Source organism: Schistocerca americana, chromosome 6 (genome assembly GCF_021461395.2).
Source record: "Schistocerca americana isolate TAMUIC-IGC-003095 chromosome 6, iqSchAmer2.1, whole genome shotgun sequence".
In the NCBI taxonomy this organism is placed as follows: Eukaryota; Metazoa; Arthropoda; class Insecta; order Orthoptera; family Acrididae; genus Schistocerca; species Schistocerca americana.
Genome location: NC_060124.1, coordinates 381,394,842 through 381,422,426, shown reverse-complemented (window position 1 = coordinate 381,422,426; position 27,585 = coordinate 381,394,842). Strand labels below are relative to the sequence as shown.

Below are 27,585 nucleotides of genomic sequence, written 5' to 3'. Positions count from 1 at the left end.
TCGACCAACGCGAGCAGCCATGTCGCGATACGATAAACCGCAATCGCGATAGGCTACAATCCGACCTTTATCGAAGTCGGAAACGTGATGGTACGCATTTCTCCTGCTTACACGAGGCATCACAACAACGTTTCACCAGGCAACACCGGTCAACAGCTGTTTGTGTATGAGAAATGGGTTGGAAACTTTCCTAATGTCAGCACGTTGTAGGTGTCGCCACCGGCGCCAACGTTGTGTGAAAGCTCTGAAAAGCTAACCATTTGCATTTCACAGCATCTTCTTCCTATTGGTTAAATTTCGCGTCTGTAACACGTCATCTTCGTGGTTTAGCGTTTTTAATGGCCAGCAGTGTATAAAGTTATTGCTCACCGGCCTTGAATGTATGGAATCTTACTCCAGACTGTGTGCGTTCTGCAGAACCGCTTTACTCACTGAATGCTTCATGAGATCTACAGACACGATACAGAATTCTATAACTGGAAAATTAGGAACTAATGTGGCTCGAACCTTGTCACTGTAGACACTGTTTGTGAACTGCAGTCGTGACTCCAGTCCTGGGCCTCAGTTGCGGGAGGCGGATCTCCCTACCAGGAAAAGAAAATTGTAATTTGGATGCTCGGGAGTGCATTGAATGTGCATCGCAATTGTTGAGCAGCAGGTTTTGGAGCCTGGTCTGTATTGGAGCGCTCCCAGCCTCTATGAGTAGTCTGTTCATAGAACTGTTCCAAAAGCACTTGTCGCAAGTCGCACCGCACAATGGTGTATCCGTTCAAGCATCCACAATGCTATAGGCAATGCCAAGCGGTTTGTCACAGTCCCATAATCAAAACGGAACGGTATCAGAGTTCTGTAAAGCTGCAAAACGGTACAGTGGTGTGTGCCTCAGCTGGTGGTAGAGAAGCAACTAATAGTATTGAGATGTGACCAACACGTTCGCTTAAGTTGGCAAAGCTGGGGAAACCACGTCAACTAAGCAGTGAAGACCAGTCAGAGGCGATAAGACTCCATGTCAATGAGCAATTGGTCGTCGAGACAGAGTTCTGGTTGCAAATGGGCAGCAAAAGAGCAACAGAAGTGCGTGATGCATGTCTTGGTGGCTGAAATCCGGAAGCCATGTTTAAGAGAACAGTGCTGCGCCTTTCGAATGGCACCCAGTAGTCAGCGTTCAGCAACATCCACAGTGGTGGAGCAGTAGTAATATTTTTATGTTATCTGGACCAGAAGACTTGCCTTTATTAATTGCTGTAAGTTGCTTCACAACAAGGCAGGATATCTGCTTGTAAGCTACTCTAGTTGCCAGCCGTTCTTGATTCTAATTCTGGAATATTTACTACTTCTTGGTCATTAAGTAAATTAACGGCTCCTAGAGATGCAGAAAATTTTATGTTCCTCAAGAGACTCAGTAACTTGCTTTTTCCAGCACGACAAATTTACATTTATACTGTCAATATGCTGTTTGGATATTACTAGACAATTTCCAAAAGATTCTGTAGTCTTCGTAGCTTCAGTATGTTCTTTAAATTGTATGGACAGTCTCCTATCCCAGCCTGTTCAATATGATTTTTGGTGAAATCTGAACAGCTGATCTGGCAGTCGCCCGAGACTGCGAAACTATAAGAACCTTTTTTTCTTTGTATTGTGTCTTAATTTGTTCTTCAGTTGATCAGTGGTGATAAAGGCTATTTTCACGTCAGTATTTTTTAGACATTAGTCTATCTTTTCTTAAACCTTACCTCTATAATTTATATTGAGATGTCGGGTTTTGTGTTTTACTTTGATATTTTTTGCCGCATTCTTCTGAACTTTTTGTGTTATCTGTCGATTAGCCATTGACCAAGGCACGATGGTTAGTTGTTGCCACGGCTACCTCACTTCAGACAACTCATTATTTTCCCCATCATACGGGGATCAAAACGAAATGGTTGGTCATTTCACAGATTTTTGACACCATTTCATGTTGCTTTCTAATTCGCAATCCCGGTAGATATAAGCAGTTCCATGGATACACCATCGACTCATACTGAGTTATTTGAGCTGATACCGATCTCTGTTCTACACTAGTGGCCATTAAAATTGCTACACCACTATCATGACGTGCTACAGACGCGAAATTTAACCGACAAGAAGAAGATGCTGTGATATGCAAATTATTAGCTTTTCAGAGCATTCACACAAGGTTGGCGCCAGTGGCGACACCTACAACGTACTACAATGAGGAAAGTTTACACCGATTTCTCATACACAAACAGCAGTTGACCGGCGTTGCCTGGCGAAATGTTGTTGTGATGCCTCGTGTAAGGAGGAGAAATGCGTACCATCACGTTTCCTAACACAATAGCGGTTCATCGTATGGCGACATTGCTACTCGCGTTGGTCGAGATCCAGTGACTGTTAGCAGAATGTGGAATTGGTGGGTTCAGGAGGGTAATACGGAACGCCGTGCTGGATCCCAACGGCCTCGTATCACTAGCAGTCGAGATGACAGCCATCTTACCCGCATGGCTGTAACGGATCGTGGAGCCACGTCTCTATCCCTAACAGATGGGGACGTTTGCAAGACAATAACCATCTGCACGAACTGTTCGACAACGTTTGCATCAGCATGGACTATCAGCTCGGAGACCATGGCTGTGGTTACCCTTGACGCTGCATCACAGACAGGAACGCCCTTGATGGTGTATTCAACGACGAACCTGGGTGCAAGAATGGCAAAACGTTATTTTTCCAGATGAATCCAGGTTCTGTTTACAGCATCATGATGGTCGCATCCGTGTTTGGTGACATCGCGGTGAACACACATTAGAAACGTGTATTCGTCATTGCCATACTGGCGTATCACGCGGCGTGATGGTATGGGGTGCCATTGGTTACACATCTCTGTCACCTCTTGTTTGCACTGAATTCACTTTGAACAGTGGACATTACATTTCAGATGTGTTACCACCCGTGGATCCACCCTTAATTCGATCCCTGCGAAACCCTACATTTCAGCAGGATAATGCACGACCCTGTACGGGCTTTTCTGGATATGGAAAATGTTCGACTGCTGCCTGGTCAGCATATTCTCCAGATCTCTCACCAATTGAAAACGTCTGATCAATGCTGGCCGAGCAACTGGCTTGTCACAATACGCCAGTCACTACTCTTGATGAACTGTGGTATCGTGTTAAAGCTGCATGGGCAGCTGTACCTGTACAAGCCATCCAAGCTCTGTTTGACTCAATGCCCAGGCGCATCAAGGCCGTTATTACGGGTAGAGGTGGTTGTTCTGGGTACTGATTTCTCAGGATCTATGCACCCAAATTGCGTGAAAATGTAATCACATGTCAGTTCTAGTAAAATATATTTGTCCAATGAATACCCGTTTATCATCTGCATTTCTTCTTGGTGTAGCAATTTTAATGGCCAGTAGTGTATTAGACTCTTGCCATATTATTGGATCACTCGTTTATGCCACATCGACTCCCTCCTCCTCCTCTATCCCATTTTGGTACGGTTCTTCTCTATCGTACTGGCTTTCGACGCACTCCACCAGTCATGTGGAAGTACCGGAATTATATACACGTGGTCTCCTCTTTTGCAGGTGGACGAGGTCCTGAATGTGCTGGGCCTCTCGGAGTGCCGCGACACATTCACTGATAAGTTGTCCGGCGGTCAGCGCAAGCGCTTCTCCATCGCCCAGGAACTGGTCAGCAACCCTTCCGTCATCTTCCTCGATGAACCGACCACGTAAGTTGCTCGCACCTCTCGCCGAAAATCGGAGGATACCTGAAAGTGACGTAGTTTCAGAAATAAATAGAGAATTCGGGGCATGCCGCTGTGGAAGAGCGGTTCTAGGCGCTTAAGTCCGGAACCAAGCGGCTGCTATGGTCGCAGGTCCGAATCCTGCCTCGGGCATCGATGTGTGTGGTGTCCTTAGGTTAGTTAGGTTTAAGTAGTTCTAAGTCTAGGGGACTGATGACCTCCGACGTTAAGTCCCATTGTGCTTAGAGCCATTTGAACCATTTGAAAAGAATTATGGGATACATAAAGCGTTCATCCTGTCTAAAGACAAAAAGTGTATTCCCACATGGTCCAGTCACATTAATGTGACCATCGTCTATGTTAGACATGACGGTGCAATGAACACTCACAGATGGAAGGTGAAAGCACTAGCAGCGGAGGGTATACAGGGTGTTACAAAAAGGTACGTCCAAACTTTCAGGAAACATTCCTCACACACAAATAAAGAAAAGATGTTATGTGGACATGTGTCCGGAAACGCTTAATTTCCATGTTAGAGATCTTTTTAGTTTCGTCAGTATGTACTTTACTTCCTCGATTCACTGCCATGATTTCATACGGGATACTCTCTACCTGTGCTGCTAGAACATGTGCCTTTACAAGTACGACACAACATGTGGTTCTTGCACGATGGAGCTCCTGCACATTTCAGTCGAAGTGTTCGTACACTTCTCAACAACAGATTCGGTAGAGGCGGACCAATTCCATGGCTGCACGCTCTCCTGACCTCAACCCTCTTGACTTTCATTTATGGGGGCATTTGAAAGCTCTTGTCTACGCAACCCCGGTACCAAATGTAGAGACTCTTCGTGCTCGTATTGTGGACGGCTGTGATACAATACGCCATTCTCCAGGGCTGCATCAGCGCATCAGGGATTCCATGCGACGGAGGGTGGATGCATGTATCCTCGCTAACGGAGGACATTTTGAACATTTCCTGTAACAAAGTGTTTGAAGTCACGCTGGTACGTTCTGTTGCTGTGTGTTTCCATTCCATGATTAATGTGATTTGAAGAGAAGTAATAAAATGAGCTCTAACATGGAAAGTAAGCGTTTCCGGACACATGTCCACATAACATATTTTCTTTCTTTGTGTTTGACAAATGTTTCCTGAAAGTTTGGCTGTACCTTTTTGTAACACCCTGTATAAAACACGTCGGGAGGAAGGGGGGGGGGCAGTGGAAAAGAGCGCAATCATTGCCATAATTTGGATACGGAGCGATTTATCTGGTGTTCAAAAGAGTATAACGTTGGCTTTCGGACCAAGAGTGGAAGCATTTCTGAAACTTTATATCGTAATTCGGAATAACACAGGCACTGCAATATCATAAAGAAAATAGAGTTTTGCAACAAACCTCAGTGTATTTATGTATTTAACCGTGTCAGAGACACACACTATAGCATACAAGTTATACAAAATGTCCCAAAACATGATACTATAAGCATTGCAATTACAATTAAATGCGGCGTGACCAATAGGCAGCAACTTCGCATGCTTCCTTGGTGGCATCGATGACATTCTGTGGTGTGCATGACGTTAGGCATAGGCAGCAGCCAAGAAGATGACTCATTGTCTTTTCTTCACCATATTCACATGCTGTGGAGTCGCATGCAAATCCCAAATTTTTCAAGTTGGTCTCCGTTCTTCCAACTCCAGAACGCATGCTGCTGAGGATCTTCCATATTGACCAGCTTTCTTCGTGACCTGATGGGAGGCTTTCGGTCGGGATCATCCACCATGCAAGGTGGCTGGATCTGGAACGCTATGAGTTGACTCTGAAGTTCGAATGTGGTTCAGTGAGGCTTTCAGTTGAATGGAGAAAGCTTTTCCTTGACTTAGTTACACTGAAAACTCTGTTCACGAATTACAAAAGGAGGTTATATACTTGGAAAAGGCCCAGAGACGCTGGATGATTCCAGCTGGATTGCATCATAGACAGAGCTTCCGAAATCAGATACTGGATTGTAAGGCGCACCCCGGAGCAGACATGACTCAAACTACAATGTAGTAATGATCACGAGTAAACTGAAGTTTAAGATGATCCTCTGGAAAGAACCATTGTGGAAGTAATGGGATACATAAGTATTGGGGAATGATGAGAAGCGTTTGTAGTTCGATAAACATGTGGGAACTGCGCTAAGGAATACCACAGTAGGCAGTTCAGTTGAAGAGGAATGAGCTATTCAAAATAAAGAAAAGGTCACAGATGCTAGACGGACAAACAACATAGATACAATAATGGTAATTGCGAAGAAACCTTGGGTAACACGAGAAATATTTCAGTTGATCTACGAGAGAAGAATGTACAAAAACGTTCAGGGAAAGACAAAAATACGGAAAGATAAATCACTTAGGAACGAAATGAACGGGAACTGCGGGGAAGCCTAAACGAAGGGACTGCAGAAAAAGTGTGAACAAGTCTGAAAAGAAATGATCGGGGGAGGACTAAGCGTATAGCATAGGGAAGAGTCAAAAACAACCTTAGATGAATTAAGAGAAAGGGCGACAACATTAAGCGAGCAATAGGAATTTCCGCCACTAAACGCAGAGGAGAGAGCGGGTAGGTGGAAAGAGTACTTTGAAGGCCTCTGTGTGGAACGACTTGTCTGATGACGTGATAGAAGAAACTAGAGTCGATATGGATGACATAGGGGATCTAGTATTAGAGTTGTTCAAATGGTTCAAATGGCTCTGAGCACTATGGGACTTAACTGCTGTGGTCATGAGTCCCCTATAACTTAGAACTACTTAAACCTAACTAACCTAAGGACATCACACACATCCATGCCCGAGGCAGGATTCGAACCTGCGATCGTAGCGATCGCGCGGTTCCAAATTGTAGCGACCAGAACCGCTCGGCCACTTCGGCCGGCATTATTAGAGTCAGGCTTCGAAAGAGATCTGGAAGACCTGGTATCACTTAAGGCAGAAGGGATGGAAAAAATTCCATCGAAATTCCTAAAATCGTTGGGGAAGTGTCAGCCAGATGACTGTTAAAGTTAGTGGATAGTATCTATGAGACTGGCAATGTACCATAACACTTTCGGAAAAATACCGGTCCCGGCGGAGGTTCGAGACCTCTCTTGGGCATGGGTGTGTGTGTTTTTCCTTAGGATAATTTAGGTTAAGTAGTGTGTAAGCTTAGGGACTGATGAACTTAGCAGTTAAGTCTCATAAGATTTCACATACATTTGAACTTTTTTTTTGAAAAATACCATTTATTCAATTCCGATGACAGCAAGAGCAAACAAGTGCGAGAACTACCTAACAATCGGCTTTATAGCTCATGCATCCAAACTGCTGACGAAAATAATGTGCAGAAGGAAGGAAAAGAAAACTGAGGATATATTAGAGGACGATAAGTTTCGCTTTAGGGAAGGTAAAGGCTCCAGGGAGGCAGTCCTCACTTTGCCCTTGATAATGGAAGCAAGACTAAAGAAATATCAGATACGGTCATAGGGTTTGCCAATCTGAAAACAGCGTTCGATAATGTAACATGGCACAAGATGTTTGAACTTCCGAAAAAGTTAGGAGTAAGCTATAGGCAACGACGGGTACGTATGAGAACCAAATCATGATATAGGACTGGAAGACTAGTAATGAAGTGTACGGATTAAAAATAGTGTAAGACAGGAATGTACACTTGCCTTTGCTGTTTAGTCTGTACGAAGGAGATGCACAAATAAAGGAAAGGTTCAAGAATGGGATTAGCATTCTGGATTAAAAGATATCAATGACAGATTTTGTTTTTGTGAGGATTCACAGCCGCCATGTGCTTAATAACAGAGAAAATTTTCTGTAGTAAGCTGTAATGTAGACGACCTTCATTTAAATCTTGTGATTAGCTAATTTCGACGACTTTTCATTTTCCAATAGATGTGTAATTTTACATTTTACATGTCGTGTCTGTCAAATTATTTGTCACTACAGGTAAAACCGAGACGATATATTCCGTCTTTACATTGTGAATGGATCCACGTTAACAGGACTACAGTTGAGACTCGTTTTACGACTACGGTTAACAAGTGAAGAGTTTGATTTCAGTCAACATGCAGCGAACAGCTGCGGAAGGATTCCTCCACACTAAAGAGTCGTATCTCATCCACTCCCTCTTGAGCAATACAATTTTGCTCCTGTCTCACTTTTCATGGGCCTCAAAGATCACAAAAGACATGTAAATTTATGCAACCGCACTGTCTAGTCACATTAACTGACCACTTGCCAAAAGCGTAAAATACTACCTTTTACAGTACGGACCGCTGCGAGAAGTGCAGGAAGAGTGTCATTGGCCTTGTGGAAGGTAACAAGGTCATGGAACTATGCCGACTCCTGACTCTTGGCTGAGTATCCGTGGCGCCAACAGCCCAATCTATATGGTCCCACGGATTCTTGATTGGGTTTAAGTCCGGGGAATTAGTGGCCAGAAGAGTAAGAAAAATTTATCCTGGTGCTCTTCGAACCATGCACGCAGACTACGATTTGTGTGATATGTTGCATTGTCCTGTTACTAGATGCTATCGTGCCAAGGAAAAAAAAACTGCATGCACCGGTGGACATTTCCCCCAAGGATAGATGCATAGTTGTGTTGATTGACTGTCCTCCAGAATGACGACGTGAAACAGGGAATGCCCTGCAGCCTGGACCCTTCTGACGATTGTTGTAGGGTGTTTTGCCTTAAGACGGTTCACGCCATACACGCTAACGGCCGTTTGTCCGATGGAGAATAAAACATGGTTCACCTGAAGAGGCCACATATCACCACTCAAAGGACGTCCAGTTGCGGCATTTGCGCACAAATTCCAGCCTTCGTCGCCGATAAAAAGCAGTCAGCATGGGTGCATGAAGCATGCACCTGCTGTGGAGATCCATTCGCAGCAACTTTCACTGAAAGGCCATTGAGGAGACACTGTCGGTTCATCTGGGCGGTCAATTGCTCAATAGTTGCACATCTATTCGCACATTCATATCTCCACAGCCATCGGTCACCCCTGTCATAAATGGCCCGATGTGCGCCACAGTTGCTTTGGCGCCACTTTGCCATGCACGGTGTACTTCAACCACGATTGCACACAGTTTACATTTCATACAGCTACGCTTTCTCCCCTCTCATTGATGCGCGGGGTAGCCGCGCAGTCTAGGGCACCTTGCCACAGTTCCCGCGGCATGTATGTATGTGTGTGTGTGTGTGTGTGTGTGTGTGTGTGTGTGTGTGTGTGTGTGTTTTGTCCTTAGCGTTAGTTAGTCTAAGTTAGATTAAGTAGTGTGTAAGCCTAGGGGAACGATGACCTCAACAATTCGGTCCCATAGGAACTTACCACAAATTTCCCAATTTTTTCCCCTCTCATTGCTACTAGCAAGCCTGTATTGTCCTGTAACCGTTTCTTCTGCAGAGTACAGGACGTAAAGTAGAGGGGCAGGACGGATCATTGACGCACGCTGACAGTGGGCTGAAAGTTGTGGGAGTGAGTATTGTTGACTGTGACACGTAGGACCGACATAGTTAACTGGGAGTGCATAGTTTTGTTCCTTAAAGATCAATTCATAATGACAAATCATATCGATGGCTTTCTGGTTATTAAGAAAGGCAAATATAGCGGATTTTCATTTATTCAGTTCACGAGAAATAAGAAGGTAAGGCAAAGTAGTAGTTCATGGACGGAATACGTGGAACGAAAGAGAAATTGGGTACAAGGTACTGATGGGTTCGTTGGGTAAGTATGGTTTCGAGGACTTGGTTGTAAATTACCGTGAAACGTTTTGTTTGATGTGGGAAGTTGACCAAGAACTTTTTGTCAAAAGCTATCTCTCACTTCTGAGATATTTCCTCACGGTACATTTTCCCTCCCCTGTCTTGAAGTTCACACCTCGACACAATGAGAGAGACTCAGTAACTCCCTATTACTTTAACTAAGATAAAATCGCATTAAGTATTCATACATTACCACTGGTGTAGTAGGTCTCTCCATGTGAAGATAGCAAATGCGGAAGGCGATGCGGAGTGTATCTCTTTCCAGGGTTTCAAAAGACTTGTCGAATTGAAGGAAGACGGAGATCCAGGCAGTGTTGTAAGTTAGAATGGGGTTTACGGGAGATTTTAGGAGAGGATAACGGTAGTAGGATGCAGACTCCAGATGCAGCCTGTTAGTAGTTTTAATAGGTTACGGGTTTTGTGTTGAATGGTAAGGAGGTGTGCATCCCATTTTGGTTTTCTGTCGAGGGTTGGTCCTAAAAACTTTCCGTGTTAGTCAGAGGGATAGGTTAGTTGTAGATGGTGAGATGAAAATCTGGACGCCGAAAATGTCCAATGGTGTGGCCAAAGACGGTGGCTGCGCCTTTCTGTGGATTTACTTGAAGTTTTCCCTTGTTAGGACAGTCGACCAGGAGTTTCAAGTGGAGTTGCTGGGAGCTGGGAGTCTGGGAGGTTGTGATGAATGGTTAATGGGCGGGAACAGTATCATAGTAACTTTAGTAACAAGGCTACCTCAATTTTTGTTGTCCTTTGGTTACAATGTATTTTCCGATTAACGTATCAAAGGCTTGCCACTCATTGTAGCATTCCACTGTCTTCACCCTATTAATTCTATCAACGTTTACACAACGAACCTATTGCCAGCAGGAGAAGAATCTAGATGCCTACACAGTCAAAAGACAGAAGATCAGCAAGTGAGTAACAGTCTCTCTGACTGACAGAATAATGTCTGAGTTCATTTATCAATCTATATTTCAGTCACCGAAGATTTATCGATTGCTTTAATCACACTCCTCCTCTGCAACATGCAGTCATGAGAGACTGCATTGATAGGCTTTAGTATCAGGAAAATCACACAAAATGCAGCAATTTCGATCCATATTACCGTGTTGTGATGTGAATGTAATCATGATAATCGAATACTTGTCGCAATGTTGGTGGTTCTGTATTGTAATGAATAGTAAAACGACTCTACGCCAGTAGTTTCATGGTGCAACTGCAACTTGCAAACAGTAAGTCTTTTAAAACTTTTACATCATGCTAGTTGAAAAATGGACCCATATCGCCGTTAACAATACTTAAAGCTAACGGGAAGGTGTGTTAGATTACTTACGGTACATTCGCGTATAGGTACATGTGAGGAACAAGAGTGGGGGGGGGGGGGGGGTTATTAATAATGAGACAGTGATTTGTGGACCAAGAGAGCGTCTATCGCATATGTCACTGACATCATGTAAAGTCTTTATACCTATTTTGTGAACGGTTCTAGGGACTTATTTTCCCTAAGCTCTATTTGAAAGGGACTGATCACCTTGCAGCTTAGTCCTTTTTACTCCAAGCCAATCAACCAAGCTCTGTCTGACGATTGAGTTACGCATAAGCTCTTCTTTTCAACTGACTGTAGATTACCACTTCTTCCAAAACAGCAGAGCCTTCGAGAATGTATGTAAATTTAAACACTGTTCGCTATGTTTTGAATCGTATGCGTATTTTCAACAATCCGATCCCAAATTTAGATATTGTTCAGCTGTCCACACAGCACGTTTCTTAAACCTTACGCAGTATTTGTGGGTACACGTACCGAACATATACAGAAAACTGAACAAAAATGTGAGGAAAGAAAGTGCCATCCGTAAATTACGGCAAAGAGATAAGGACAATAACAGCTAAAAATAAACACATTATGTAAGCTGCGGAATTGGGTTTTTAAGAATAACTATCAGTGAGAATAAGAAACATAGTACTAAAAAAAAAACAACTGTGAGTTGAAAATATTAACTAACAAAATTAAGGAGTAAAGAAATAAATAGAGCAAGAATGTTACAATAATCAAAGAAAATAAACAACACAAAATAATAATGAACTAGCAACCAACAGGAGAAAGTCACTAACAAGAGGAGGCCATGACGGATCACGGATTTGCTTCAAAATTTTGTACACCTTCAGTAGTCCATTAGGGCAACATACCTACATCTCCCACGAGAGAGGCGTGACAAACAATAGTGAGACACGGGTAAACAAATAAATGGGTTTATTACGCCCGCAGTAAAGAGATTTAATAACAAAGGAAAATCTCTTCTCTATAAAAATAGTACACCTTCGCAGACACTAACAGGTATACACCTGGAACACACATTGAATAAGGTGGGGTTTCTGAAGGCTATGCCACTGATAATCCATAATGACCGAGGCTGAACGTTCGGCGTAATTGGCCGACAGGCAGGTACCGCTGCGGTGTCTTCCAGTGGACTCTGAGTGATGGGCTGCTAAGAGCTCTCGCAAGAATTGGCCCTCGGCTTCGGTGGAGAGCACTGACAACGTGTTGGCTTGCAGCGCCCAAAATAGCCGCGACACGGAGGATTTCGTGCAGATTCAGTTCCGCGCACGTAAAACGGCGGAGAAAATAATTCCCTGGCTCGTAAGACCTTTAGTGGCGCTTTCCTGCCATCTGTCGTCCTTGTGATAGATGCAGTCGGGGCAGGCAACGCCTTGTATATATGCAATTTCTTGATGCTTCAATGTTAGAGGGGTTGCCGATCTTTGTAGGCGAACGTCGTGTGCACGGCAAACGTGATGTGCAAGTACTAAGGCGCACTACTTAAGCGATTTCGAAAAAATCGCAAGAGAAGTTTTACGCGTTAATGATGTACAGGGGCGTTGCAACTCTATGTGCGAGCTGACGGCTGTCATGTAGTTACCGTTCAAGCTTCGTATTGAGTGAGTAGCTGGATCGATTCCCACTCATACTCTCTCTTTATGTTTATTTTTTTCAACACTAGTGATATTATTTCATACATATTACATTTTAAAGGTAATACGATCAAAGACAGGTGTATTTCCAGGAACGTTTCCTGAATTTCCTTTGTTATTTGGCTTTTCTCTAATTTTTATTATAACCCCAAATAGCATGTGGTTTTTATTTCTATAGCCAAATTAAAATTTGTATCAAGCGCCTTCAACATTATTCACATCTGATTGACGACCAACGAGGAACTGCTTCTTGTGAAAATGCTATTGAAATTTTCTTACCGACACTTCTGAAAATATTGCCTTATGCATGGTTTACATCCAAATTGTTGTAAGAAAGAGAAATTTTTCAAAATGTCAGCGATCTTTGTTTCTTCCGTAGAAACTACGAAAGTTCCTTGTGCCTGCGGGAAATTTTCATTCATCCGATGTCGTAGATGTTTTAGTTTCCCGTGTCAGTATGAAAAATATCAGCCTGTAACTTGTAATGTCGAAAGCACATCCGACGATTAATCGTACATTACTCTGATATTCCATCATATTGTAACTAACTGTACTATTGAATAAAGTTATTTATACCTTTATTTATCGATGTCTAACTTGGGCTTTACAAGACTATCTCACGTCACCGAGACCTGCGTCTCCATATCTAAGAGTCCAGGTGCTAAGCAGTTCTCTGTATCTCACTGGACTGGAAATATACGCGATTTCGAAAGTCACTACAGGCATAGATTTTCAGGAAAACTTCTGGCGTCGTCATTTACTTGTCGCTAGTCATATTTATAATATTTATTGAGATAATAAAAATTGAAAAAACAACCAAATAACATTGAGAAATCAATAACAGTTCATGCAAATGCACAAGTCGTTTCATTAATTATTCTTCAAATGTAATATTTATGAAGTAATGAAACAATATAAATTTTTAAGAAAAGTGGGACTTGATCCAGCGAGCCACCAATTACGAAGTTAGAATGCTAGCGCATGACCGCCGCCAGCTCGTACTCTGGTTTGCTATGCACCAGTACATCACTGACGTGCAAAACTTCTGCTGCGATTCTCTCGAAATCATCTAAGTAGTTAGCCTTACTGCTTACGCATTATATTGTCCTAAAGGACTATTAAAAGTTAACAAAATTTGTAGTAAATCCGTGATCCTAACGTCGTTGTCAGTAAAACTAGAGAGAGAGAGACGGAGAGCGCTAGGCAATTAACCATGTGGAGTAGACACACAAAAAAAGAAAATGTAACAGAGAAACGTCGTAACAGCTGAGGCTCTAAGCACCATGGGACTTAACGTCTGAGGTCATCAGTCCCCTAGACTTAGAACTACTTAAACCTAACTAACCTAAGGACTTCACACATATCCATGCCTGAGGCAGGATTCGAACCTGCGACGGTAGCAGCAGCGCGGTTCCGGACGGATGCGTCTAGACCCGCTCGGCCACAGCGGCCGGCAACAGCTGAGGAGGAAGAAGAAGAAGAAGAAGAGTAAAATGATTCATCATTTACACACGAGGTTTTATGACTTAAAATCCCAAACAGCTATATTTGTTATTTCGATTTCGTGAGTAATCCTTTTTTTTTCTAGAAATACCACATGCACTCAAAAAAAAAGCTGTCATGATTTGTTGCAGGGGCCTGGACCAGCTGGCATGCTCGCAGTGCCTCCGTGTGCTGAAGATGCTGGCCAGAGACGGTTGCAACGTCATCTGCTCCATCCACCAGCCCAGTGCCTCTATCTTCAAGCAGTTTGACGCGGTACGTCGAAGAGAAAGCGCAACGCTGCAGTGGAGAATGTAGGAAAAGCTGATGATTTTGAAATCGGGTATTTTAAACAGAACAAATTACCACTCCTATACTATAATGCCTACTGAGCCGCGGTTAATTGCCGTATAGGTGAGATAGGTTACAAACTTGGCATGAACGTCACAGTCAGGATTTTCCTGCGTTTGAATACAACGAGCTCATTCTAGTAATTTCATGTACGAGTCTTTGCTTCATGTTTATACGATGAGAATAATACAAGTCAGAGAAACTTCTGACACATTAAAACAGTGTGCCAAGCCTGGAGTTGAACGTAGATAATTTCCTTTCGCAGACTATGCCCTTACAACTGAGCTACCCAGACACAACTCATATCTTCAATCTGACATTCCTTTACCATATGTACAGAAGAGGTTCAAATTTCCTGCAGTTGTCTTAAATCATTCTAGGTGACGACTGACCGAGTCTAAACACTAAAATTTGTTGTATAATGATGTAAAATGTATGGCGATGGACGAACGCCTGTGAAAAACAGAAGAAAAGACTCTGTCGTGTCCTACAGATGTTTGCCACCTACGGCAAATTATTGTTCAAAACAGCTTTTCCTCTATAGCAGAGTGAGAGTTTCACAACTCTGAGCTTTTGAGTGCGCTAGTTGTCAAGGCGATAATAAACGCTGCCAAAATGACATAGCTCCTCAAATCATAGCAGCATACACTGTTCTATCAAAAGTATCAGGCAACCTATAGTGGACATTAATATTGGGTGTGTCAGTCCTTAACCTTTATGACAGCTTGGAGTGCCGAACTCTGTTGGGACACTTTCATTGAGGCGCCTGAATGCCTGTGAAGGAATAACAGCCCATTCTTCTTCAAGAGCCGAAACCAGAGAGGGTATTGATATCGAATGCAGGGGTCTGAAACTAAGTCGTATTTAAAAATCGTCACAAAGTTGTTCCATTGGGTTCATGTCGCTACTCTGGGCAGACCAGCCCATTTCACGGATGTTATGGTCTACAGGCTGAGGGAGACAAATGACGATGTGGGTTGTGAGAGAATTGTGCGAGTAAATGGGCTGAGGGAGAGGGAAGGGAAAGGATGCCCTCTGGGAGAGGGATAGACAGATACATGCTGAGGGAGCAGGATGATCGGAAATGGGCTTAGGGAGAGGGATTGGAGAATATGGGCCGAGGGAGAGGGACAGGGAGAACATAGGCCAAGGGAGACGGACTGGCAGATGCAGACTGAGGAGGTATGCTTTTTTTTATGTGTGTGAAATCTTACGGGACTTAACTGCTAAGGTCATCAGTCCCTAAGCTTACACACTACTTAACCTAAATTATCCTAAGGACAAACACACACACCCATGCCCGAAAGAGGACTCGAACCTCCGCCAGGACCAGCCGCACAGTCCATGACTGCAGCGCCCTAGACCGCTCGGTTAATCCCTCGCGGCGCAGACTGAGGGAGAGGGATGTTATTAGATGGTCTGATGGAGAGGGATGGGAGGAAATGGATGGAGGGGGAGGGATAGGGGAAGGTGGGATGAGGGAGGAGGCGGGCTAAGGGAGAGGGATGGGAGGAAACGGCTAGATGGAGAGGGTTTGGTGGAAAAGGGCTGAGGGATTGTTATGGGAGGAGACAGGCTGAGGGATATGGATGGAAGGAGATGGGCAGATAGAGGGTCAGGATGTGGTGGGCAGAGAGAGGGGCAGGAGGTGATGGATTAACAGCAGACAGGAATAATTACATACCTAGAGAAGGTACTCATCTAATTTAGTTACAATAATGTCATAGAATGAAAACTATTAGTAGCATAGCTGCTTGATGTGCCCTCGTTAAGAACGTGTTCTACATTTGGCAAAGGAGTGCTTCCAGCATTTCTCATTACAATATACATCATTTTTCATCCCAGAGCAATAAAACCGACGTATTACCGAACATTTTTACTAAGAAAATCGTTCAATTTTATGGCCTCTACGTTTTCATAACACTAGTAGTGAAATGGCTCCTTCGTTTTTAAAGGTCAGGAATCACCGCTCCGTTGAGGAAAGGTGCTGGAACAATATTTTCAAAAATTATATCTATTAAAAAATCCTTTCATGACAGGTTTTTTTTTCATTCTTTGGTGCTTACTCGGTACAAACACAAAGGCACAGGAAATTTACAAGTATTGACGATTCTAATAATTAAGAAAGATTCACTCTGAATAATTTAAAGAAAAAAATTCACTTTAAGCAAATGTATAAACATGGCATTCACTTCAACAATTAAATAAACTTTCAATACAATCTGACACTGGGCTAGATCTCAAGGGAGCAACTGTCATCATGAAAGGATGTTCCAAACAAGTTACTCTTGAACAAAGATAGCTCAACCAAAACTAGTTGCCCATGGAAGCTTGTTAACTAGAACTTAGCAGGATATCTTTAAAATGCCAGTAACAATTCACGAGCCATGACGAAATAAAACGCATCAATTACTATAGAATTCCAGCTAGAAGCCTTAGGCCACAAATATGGCATTCAACATTATCCAGCACTCCACGTGGACTCGATGTAGACACATCAAGCAGTAGCTATGATGGTACATCTTGTATCATGTTCTATTACAATCAAAACTGCTTGGAATGTGATAAAAGATAAAATAGTTGTTAACCATATCCCCAGTTCACATTGCTGCTTTGGAAGAACTAACACACTAATCGAATGAATCATAAATGATGGTACAAATTTTAAATGTGTCTAGAAAGAATGCTAGCGCATGACAGCTTCGTTGAGTACGAGACTGAAAGAATAGTTATAAATCGGTCCGAAAAATAGTGGTAAAGAGAGTTAGCAGGAGCTCAAGACCACAACAGCTAGGGCATTGGATGACAGCTCAACCCCGGCCTACAAGGCAATGCAATTCGCTTTCAGATGCCACTCAGCAATGAATTACAGTAAAATGAATGTATGCTTTTAATTTTACTTTTTAAATCGGTTTAATTTACTGTCACTCCACTTTGAAACAAAAGGCTACATATTATACTGATTTGCACATTGTTATTGTTGCCAGTAACGCTGCGATATGACATATTCTGTTCCCACTCGTTCCCTGTTGTGCGCACGCATCAATAAATAGCATGTAAACCGCCAAAAGCAGTGCAGCGGAGAGCATATTATAACCATCTTCCCTGTAGAACTGTCAACGACACTTTGCGTGCCTTTCTTTCAGGAAAAGTTCGAATCGCGGGATCGACGTCTAGCTGCCTAGCTAAAAATTATACACAGTTGCCATGCATCCCAAATTCGTGAGATGCATAGTTGATCTGAGATAATTTTTTTAAAAAGCCAGTATACTGAATGACCTTTCTGTCTCGGATACAGTCACTGGAAGAGTGTAAAAGTTGCGCATAGCTGCACATATATTCGGAAAGAAGCTTCAAATTGCAAGCTTGGCGCCTTTTTCAAGAGTTCCAGTGGTTCAAAAGTAATGTATTGACACTTTGAAGTATCACATTTTTCAAATATTTAATTTCTTCATCTAAATGTGTTGTGACATTATTATAGTATTAAATGATAACTAACATGTATGCCTCAACAACCCGATAGTCAGTCACTTTCTAGCATCTTCACTGTTGCATAATAGATTTTTAAGTTAAACATTGGATGGTCAATAATGACATATAATACATTAATCTTGAATAGCTTACTGAAAGTTTGAGCAGCAATGGAAATCTAATACAGGTGATCTGCAATTACACTCCATCGGTTATCAGACATGGGACACAAACGTCCTCTAACACACAGTTTCAGAATTTCTCGTCGTTGTGCACTGCTATTGAACAGCTTCTCAAGAAGTTGAAACTCTGAAAAAAGTATCTGCTTCGTGGCAACTCTCAGGTGCATGTCCTCCACGTCAGGCTATGACAAGCATATGGAGAAAACTTTACAAGAACATTTCCCCGAAGGAAAAGTATCTGAGCTCTTTTGTAAGACACTATAATACTACACTACTGGCCATTAAAACTGCTACACCAAAAAGAAAAGCAGATGATAAACGGGTATTCATTGGACAAATATATTGTACTAGAACTGACATTTGATTACATTTTCACGCAATTTGGGTGCATACATCCTGAGAAGTGACTGACGTATTGTGACGAGCCAGTTTCTCGGCCACCATTGACCAGACGTTTTCAATTGGTGAGAGATCCGAAGAATGTGCTGGCCAGGGCAGCAGTCGAACATTTTCTGTATCCAGAAAGGCCCGTACAGGACCTGCAACATGCGGTCGTGCATTATCCTGCTGAAATGTAGGGTTTCGCAGGAATCGAATGAAGGGTAGAGCCACGGGTTGTAACACATCTGAAATGTAACGTCCACTGTTCAAAGTGCCGTCAATGCGAACAAGAGGTGACAGAGACGTGTAACCAATGGCACCTCATACCGTCACACCGGGTGATACGCCAGTATGGCGATGACAAATACACGCTTCCAATGTGCGTTCACCGCGATGACGCCAAACACGGATGCCACCATCATAATGCTGTAAACAGAACCTGGATTGATCCGAAAAATTGACGGTTTGCCATTCGCGCACCCAGGTTCGTCGCTGAGTACACCATCGCAAGCGCTCCTGTCTGTGATGCAGCGTCAAGGGTAACCGCAGCCATGGTCTCCGAGCTGATAGTCCAAGCTGCTGCAAACGTCGAACTGTTCGTGCAGATGGTTGTTGTCTTGCAAACGTCCCCATCTGTTGACTCAGGGATCGAGACGTGGCTGCACGATCCGTTATAGCCATGCGGATAAGATGCCTGTCATCTCGACTGCTAGTGATACGAGGCCGTTGGGATCCAGCACGGCGTTCTGTATTACCCTCCTGAACCCACAGATTCCATATTCTGCTAACAGTCATTGGATCTCGACCAACGCGAGCAGCAATGTCGCGATACGATAAACCGCAATCGCGATAGGCTACAATCCGACCTTTATCAAAGTCGGAGACGTGATGGTACGCATTTCTCCTCCTTACATGAGGCATCACAACAACGTTTCACCAGGCAACGCTGGTCAACTGCTGTTTGTGTATGAGAAATCGGTTGGAAACTTTCCTCATGTCAGCACGTAGTAGGTGTCACCACCGGCGCCAACCTCGTGTGAACGCTCTGAAAAGCTAATCATTTGCATTTCACAGCAGCTTCTTCCTGTCGGTTAAATTTCGCGTCTGTAGCACATCATCTTCGTGGTGTAGCAATTTTAATGGCCAGTAGTGTACTTCCGTTATCATAACCTTGTCGGCAGCATTCAGTGATAGGTCTTTTTCACAAGTGTTGATCGAATTAAATGCGCAACAGCAGCTTTCGTTTCCTGATTGCATTCTACAAATTCCAGAAGTCGTAAATCATTAACAAACCATAGTTGTGGATCAGCTTGATGTTTTACTACGTAGAAATTAATATTCTGTACGTAGTTTTTCAAATTAAATTGCAATTACGGTTAGTGCTGCCGGTAATTTGTGAAGAAATCTGTGGACTGTGTTAATTATGAGAATATCTAGTAATATTTGAATGAATACATACAAATTGGTAATGGGTCGGGAAATGCAATTGTTTATCTATGGCGATATCCTTGGTCTAACATTGTGTTTTACAGCGTCACTTTCAGAGTAGCACGATCAGCGAGAAGATAATGACATTGACATTGATAGTGCTTTTGCAAGCAGATAAAAAAAAAAAAAAGACGCCTAACAGAAATACCAGTTCTTCACTGCAGAACATTAGGTCACGTTTCTCTGTAAACACCGAGTAAAAGAACACTTGGTTTCCACATGCGACAGTTATACTTCGAACATTTGCAAAGACATCGTTCTGATGCGAGTAGCCCAAGAAGCTCCTGTCACGGAGTACATGGGCCTCGCGAGGGCGTGACACTGGATAAGGAAATGGCACGCATGACTTTACTCGGAACCCTGGATTCTTTATCAACTGGTACGTGGTGCGTTTTTTTAAGATGCGCTTTTGCTGCAGTTGCTCCATTTTCTGGATGGCACGGTCCTGATGACCTTATCCGATAGAACATCCGGGGCATGTGACATGTGACTCAATATTATTCATTTGGCTGTCCACTCACTGGATACACAAGACTTTCTTCTAGGCTAGTGAGCTGCGGTCCAAAAGATGATGTTAACCCTCAAGTAGTTTTTTACGCTAATAATACGATCAAGCAATATTGAAGGTGCCTTCTACAGACAAAGACGACATTTTGGTGACCATCAGTCGTTAGTTATAACCTGAGATTTCTTTTATTTATTCCTACGGTAAAAAATCGCATCACCAATGAGTTGTGCAACATAACCGAAAGTTGGCAGATGTGTTTCTACACCTAAAAGATGATGTCTATTCCAATTTCGCGCCAGTTGCATGACAGCGGTGCTAGTAGCGCCACTGTAAAGATGGAAATTAGGTCTGCGTGAAATATACGCTGTAACTATCGTGATAGTTAGCTACCTTTGAGACTGTACTTGGTGAGTTGATGTTAGTCAAGAATGCCTTTAAGGCGACAAAGAGGCGATTATCCGCACCTCACTGATTTTGAACGAGGACGTGTAGTAGGGCTACGAGAAGATGAATGTTGCTTCTGCTATATTGTAGAAAGTTTTCGCAGTAGTATAGCCACTGTGCATGAAATCTGGCAGTGATGGTCAAGAGAATGTACTGTCGCAAGATGACCGGGCTCTGATCGGCCACGGAGCATTACCGAGAGGAAGACCATCGCCTTCGTTGTATGGCTCAGGGGCGCTGTACTGTACGTGCAGCAGCAATTTGAGCAGCAGCTGCCACAACCACAGTGACACAACGCACTGTTACAAGTCGGTTACTTCAAGGACAGCTCCGAGCCAGATGCCCTGTAGCATTTATTATTATTATTATTATTATTATTATTATTTACACGTCAAGTTCCTTGGGACCAAATTGAGGAGGAAATCTCCAAGGTCATGGAACGTGTCAGTACATGAAATTACAACATAAACGTAATAACAGATAAAAATAAAATGTTTACAAACCCAAAAAAAGTCAAGCCTCAAGTTTAAGTAAATGCAGTCAACGGTATAACGTAAGAATCACCTTAATTTTTCAAGGAACTCCTCAATAGAATAGGAGGAGTGACCCATAAGGAAACTCTTCAGTTTAGGTTTGAAAGCGCGTGGGCTACTGCTAAGATTTTTTAATTCTTGTGGTAGCATATTGAAAATGGATGAAGCAGCATACTGCACACCTTTTTGCACAAGAGTTACGGAAGTTCGATCCAAATGCGGGTTGGATTTCTGCCGAGTATTAACTGAGTGAAAGCTGCTTGTTCTTTGGAATATTGTTAACAAGAAACGACAGTAAAGAACATATATAATGAGGGGCCAATGTCAAAATACCCAGACTAGTGAACAGGGGTCGACAAGAGGTTCGCGAAGTTACACCACTTATTGCCCGAACAGCCCGTTTATGAGACAAAAATATCCTTTTCGAATGGGAAGAGTTACTCCAAAATATAATGCCATACGACATAAGCGAATGGAAATAACCAAAGTAGACTAATTTTCGTGTAGAAAGATTACTTACTTCAGATACCGCTCGAATAATAAAAATGGCAGCATCAAGTCTTTGAATAAGTTCCTGAGTGCGGGCTTTCCACGACAATTTACTGTCTATCTCAACACCTATAATTTTGAACTGTACAGTTTCACTAATCGTATGCCCATTCTGTGAAATTAAAACGTAGAGATTTGTTGAATTGTGTGTTAGAAACTGTAAAAACTGAGCCTTAGCGTTAGTTTATATTCTACTAGCCATGAACTTATGTCATAAACTCCACTATTTGAAACCGAGCCAGTGTTGCATACAACATCCTTTACTACCAAGCTAGTGTCATCAGCAAACACAAATGTTTTAGAGTTACCCGTAATACTAGAGGGCATATCATTTATATAAATAAGGGATAGGAGTGGCCCAACACTGATTCCTGGGGCACCCCCCCCCCCCCCCCCATTTGACCGTACCCCACTCATACTCCACATCACAGTCATTCTCGACACTGTGAATAATGACCTTTGCAATCTATTGTTAAAGTAAGAGAGAAACCAGTTGTGAGCTACTCCCCATATTCCACAGTAGTCCAACTTCTGTAGCAATATTTCGTGATCAACATAATCAAACGCCTTAGTTAAATCAAAAAATATGCCTAGCGTTCGAAACCTATTGTTTAACCAACCCAGTACCTCACAGAGAAAAGGTAATGTAGCACTTTCAGCTGTTAAACGACTTCTAAGGCCGAACTGTACATTTGATAGCAAATCGTGGGATATAAAATCATCAATTGTCCTTACATACACAGCCTTTTCAATAACTTTAGCAAACACTGGTGGCCTAGGAATACGTCTAAAATTGTGTTCATTATCTCTTTATCCCTTTTTATAAAGCGGCTTTATTACTGAGTACTTTAATCGTTTAGGAATCTGACGATTTCTAAAGGAAAAATTACAAATGTGGCTAAATACGCGGCTAACATGTGCAGCAAGGTACTTTAATATCCTGCTAGGCACTCCATCATAGCCATGAGAGTCTTTAGTCTTCAGTGATTTAATTATTGACTCAATATCCCCCTTGTCTGTATCACATAGGAGTATTTCAAACATCGATCTCGGAAAGGCATTTGCCAAGAGTGTTATATGATTTCCTGTAGAACTAAATTTTTATTTAATTCACCAGCCATGCTCAGAAAATGATTGTTAGATACTGTACATGTATCTGATTTATTAGGAACAGAAATAGTTTTGCTAAGAATTGACTTTATATCGTCGACCTTGTGCTGCTGGGAAGACACTTCCTTCACAAATGACTGTATGGTTTTAGTTTTATCCTGTGAATTAGCTATTCTATTTGCGTACCACATACTCTTTGCATTCATAATGAATTTTTGAGCACCTTACAATACTGTTTGTAATGGGCTGCTGTAGCTTGATTGTGACTACTTCTAACATTTTGATATAATTCCCGCTTTGTTCTACATGAAATCTGTATCCCAAGAGTCAGTCACCCAGTCTGCCTTTTACTGCTAATACGCTAATGGAAAGCAGTTCTCAAAGAACATGAGAAAATTGTGTTAAGGAAAGAATTATATTTATCATCTGTTATCAGCATTATAAACATCCTACCATTCTTGTTCCTTGACAAGATTTAAAAAACTCTTTATTGCTGTTGGATTAACTTCCCTACGTAGTTTGTAATTCAATGTGTCATTTGTTTGGGTACAAAAGCCTTTTAGTGTTAAAATTTGTGCATCATGGTCTGAAAGGGCATTCAGCCTTTTACCAACGGAATTCCCATCTAGTAATGAAGAATGAATAAAAATATCGTCTGTGGCTGTGCTACTGTTTCCCTGCATCCTAGTTGGAAAAACAGTCTGCATGAGATCATATGGATTTAGGATATCTACCGACATCTTTTTTCTTGCACAGTGATACATAAAACTGATATTGAAGCCACCACATAAAACTAATTTCTGGTACTTCCTATGAAGTGAATCAAGAATCATGTCTAGCTTGAGCAGTGCATTCCACTGACCTGTAACCACCACCATTTGCGACTTCAGTGGTGTCAGGCAAGAGCTCATTGGCAGGGTGGAGGTCTGTTTTGTTTAGTGATAAATGGTGGTTCTGCCTCGGTGCCAGTGATGGCTGCGTGATGGTTAGGAGGCGCCCAGCTGAGAGCCTGCAACCAACCTGTTTGTGTGTTAAGACACACTGAACCAATAGCTGCAGTTATGGTCTGGGGTGCGATTTCGCATGACAGCAGGAGCTCTTTTGTGGTTATCACACGCACCTTGATTTCGAATTTGTACGTCAGCCTGGTGATTCGACTGGTTGTATTTTCTAACAGAATAACGCTCGCCCACATACCACTGTTGTAAAATAACACCTCTACAACGTGTCGACCTTTTGACATGGCCTGCTCGATCACCAGAAATTTCTAAAATTGAGCACACATGGGACGTCATCTGACGATAACTCTAGCGTCATCCATAAATAGCATTAACCGTACCCGAACTGACCGATTAAGTGCAACAGACATGGAGCCTCTGTCCATATTTTCTTTCATCTCCTCTCTTTGTCTATCTCCTCCTTCTCTCAGTCCGTCTCCACCTCCATTCCCCCTCTGACCAACTTCCTTTTCCCTCTACACACACGTGATTAAAATTCTGGTCCACCCACCGTTACACCTGCATGTTTTAGTTCGCCGGTCTGGGAGAGTCCATAACCCCCAAAGCCTGTGTAAGGTGTCCACTCACCTCAGGTTTTCATTTCAACTCTCTCCTTTCTTTTTTCCTCCTTCTGGCACTGTCTCCCTCTCTGTCACAGGCACTGTCTCTCTGCTACTCTCTTTCAACACAAAAAAGCGCGAATATGTTCGTACGCCAAAATATTTGACGAGGAAGGCAGAATGATAATTGAGGCAACTTGCTCTCCAATTTTCTGCTAGAGTCTCTTCAAGAGGAACATGTTCACCCGTCTGTACACCGACAGGATCATTTTTCCGCTGCTTTCCTGCTTTCTGCTGCCACAGCACGTTATATAAAACGAATCCTATAGGTCAGTAAAGTTTTGACAGTTCATTTATACTTCGATATGTGTAAACAATTAATAAATACACACATGGTAAATGGTTAACACTAAATCGTTTGCTTTACGTTTTTCTCAATACTTTGCTCATCGATCGCAATTCATCGATAATGAAAGCCTTATGATTTGTATCATAAAAGAGTAAAAATGTTGTTAGAAGTATTTTGTTGATTTCCAGTCTTTCCAGTTTTACATAATTTTTTGCTTTCATCTTTAGTTCTTTTCAGGCATGTTAAGATCCTGTCTTTTGTTACTGCAGAAGAGCGCAATTTTTTTTAGCGGAAAATGGTGACTAAAATCATAGTCTGGTGGTGACAGAATGAAGGCTTTCACAACCGGTTGACATTGCTGCTGCTAAACATTTCGGGGTAAAAGATAGAGGTCCACGAAACTCTTCTGTTAATAACGTTTCGCCCAGAACTGCGCTGGTATTCTTCAGAGGATTTGCTCCTCCGTTGAGTCTTGTCGAAAGGTTAACCAGCAGCAATAGTTTGGTAACCTCAGAATTTTTCCAATGACCGGAGAACCCTTGTCAAGTGTCCATAACGTCAGTTAAAACAACATTTTCGCCGGATATTACTTGCGTATTTTACGGCTAATACGACAACTTTGATCCTCTGGATCTTGGTGACGGACAATGATAACGAAAAAAAGTGTTACCTTAATAACATATGATAAAATTTTATAGCAGTGGCCATCCCCACAACTGCTACTTTTCGGACAAAAAAAATCGTGATTTCCTGGAGTTTTCTCAGGAATCTCCCATTAACAAATGGTGCTTGCCTTTATAAGCCCCCAAAGTCCGCCCTATATTACACCTAAAGCAAAGGAACCAGCCGATTCGCTCAATTTGCCTGGGCTGTAGAAAATGTGTAACGTTTAAATTTTGACCCTGTACTGTAGAATAACTACAGGAAGCAAGTTCTTCCGATGTGTATTCAAATGGTCGCTATGCCATGGCTATCGGGAACGGTTGTCACTTTATTTCCGTGATCGGCATAACCCGAGATGTGACCTCTGAAAAATCGCATTTTTGCACATGTCTTTTTGGAACATATTGCATTTGTAAAAATACATTTAGTGTTTCATAAGAAATTATATTTATTCTGTATTTCTTCCCAATGAGTGTTCTGTGTATATCCTATATTCCCCAAATTGCGTTATGTTTAAATTTTCTTAAAACTTCTTTAAAAACAACAATAAAATGTTGTTATATTTGGAGACGGGACCCAATCATACATTTTACCCTAGGCGTATTCCTCGCTCTCAATAGCCCTGTGCAAGGCTCTCTGTCTCCAAACGAATACTACTGATGCGACAAGATGCGCACACCCCATCTCCCAGCTAACTCACTGAGTTTTAGCTACACCTTACAGCCTGCTACTCCTTCCAACCAGAACAGGATATTCCCAACAATCGCAAAATGTGAACTCAGATGGGGGATGGCGAGATACCTTCCTGAAAAAAAAAAAAAAAACAATCAAGCTAAGCGCTGCCCGACAAAACGCCAATGGCTTTTCAATTCACCCTTCTTCCCAAAAGCTGCTTCTTTCCGCTTTGTCTCCGTGCCATCAGAAACATTTTTACCAATCGTGCTTTTCGTGCCCAGCAAGTAGCCTCGTATGAGAGGTTCTCTGAAACTAAAATATTGCAAGCCGTTTTTCTTTAGGAAAGCGTAAGCTTGTTATGTGCTTAAGGTGTTCTTCAGAAATCGAAAAAGCGCCACTTTCCACCGCTGACTTTCGCTGACCTCGGCCTGGCCGCAGGGCACGGCTCGGCCACAAACGCACATGGCTGACACCTGCCGTGGCTGGCGCAGCATGGCGACTTTCATGGACCAAACAGCACAGGCTGCCCACCTGTGCTGATGCCAGAGAACTGCTTTCTTTCATTAGGTCGGTCATTGTCTTGTCTGTCCCAGATCCTGCGTGTTTCCCAATCCTGTGCTCTTCCAGAAAGCACAGAGAAAAACAAGGAAATCCTGTACCATATTAAACGTATTTGGTATGAAGTTAGAAGTCAGTACGTACAGCCACTGTAACCAAATCACCTTAGTATTCTGTTCCATCATTATCCTCTAATAAGTGTTTTATTCTCATATTAAATGAAAAGGGGCATGTGGAATGGCTTGTTTTCAAGGTGAAAGGCTCGCCTCATGATGGCTTCTGCGAGCCTGCCTTGTTTGTAGCGGTTTGCTGCCGAAACTTTGGTATTGCTTACAGGATAAACCCAGTGTGAATCGGCACGCTGAATATAGGGTTACGGCTCCAAGATGTCACATCTGCAATCCTCGCCTTCTGTCCTTCATACGTACAACTGAATCTTTCACGTGCCACTGCCTGAATATACCACCTTGGTTGGACAGGTCGTAGTACTCTCCCTTCGACAGTCTCGGCGTTCAGTCAGTAACACCACTTCACTATCACTGTCCGCTGAGATCAGCAATTGCTCTTTTTTATTCGTTGTGCTATTGTTTTGAACCTAGAGTTCGGGATTGTACATTTCAAGGTCCATTCCAATCACTGTAGGTACGAAAGACTGGGTGAATATCGTTCCTTTTGGTAAGTCAAACATTTTGTCTTATTATTATACATGAAATACAACTCCAGTTGACGTTATGAAAGAGGATGCTTGTTTTTGGAAGGTTTTAATTGTGCATCTATTCC

The 27,585-nt window shown here is 42.5% G+C and overlaps 1 protein-coding gene across 1 annotated transcript in view; it reads left to right on the top strand.

The window, feature by feature from the left end:
- Positions 1–27,585, top strand: part of LOC124619276 (ATP-binding cassette sub-family G member 1-like) — a 373,642-nt gene that overhangs the window by 249,361 nt on the left and 96,696 nt on the right. The window contains exons 4-5 of the mRNA XM_047145545.1: positions 3,584–3,729; positions 14,138–14,261. Of these exons, the coding sequence (XP_047001501.1) occupies positions 3,584–3,729; positions 14,138–14,261 (270 nt within the window). The remainder of the gene's footprint in view (positions 1–3,583; positions 3,730–14,137; positions 14,262–27,585) is intronic.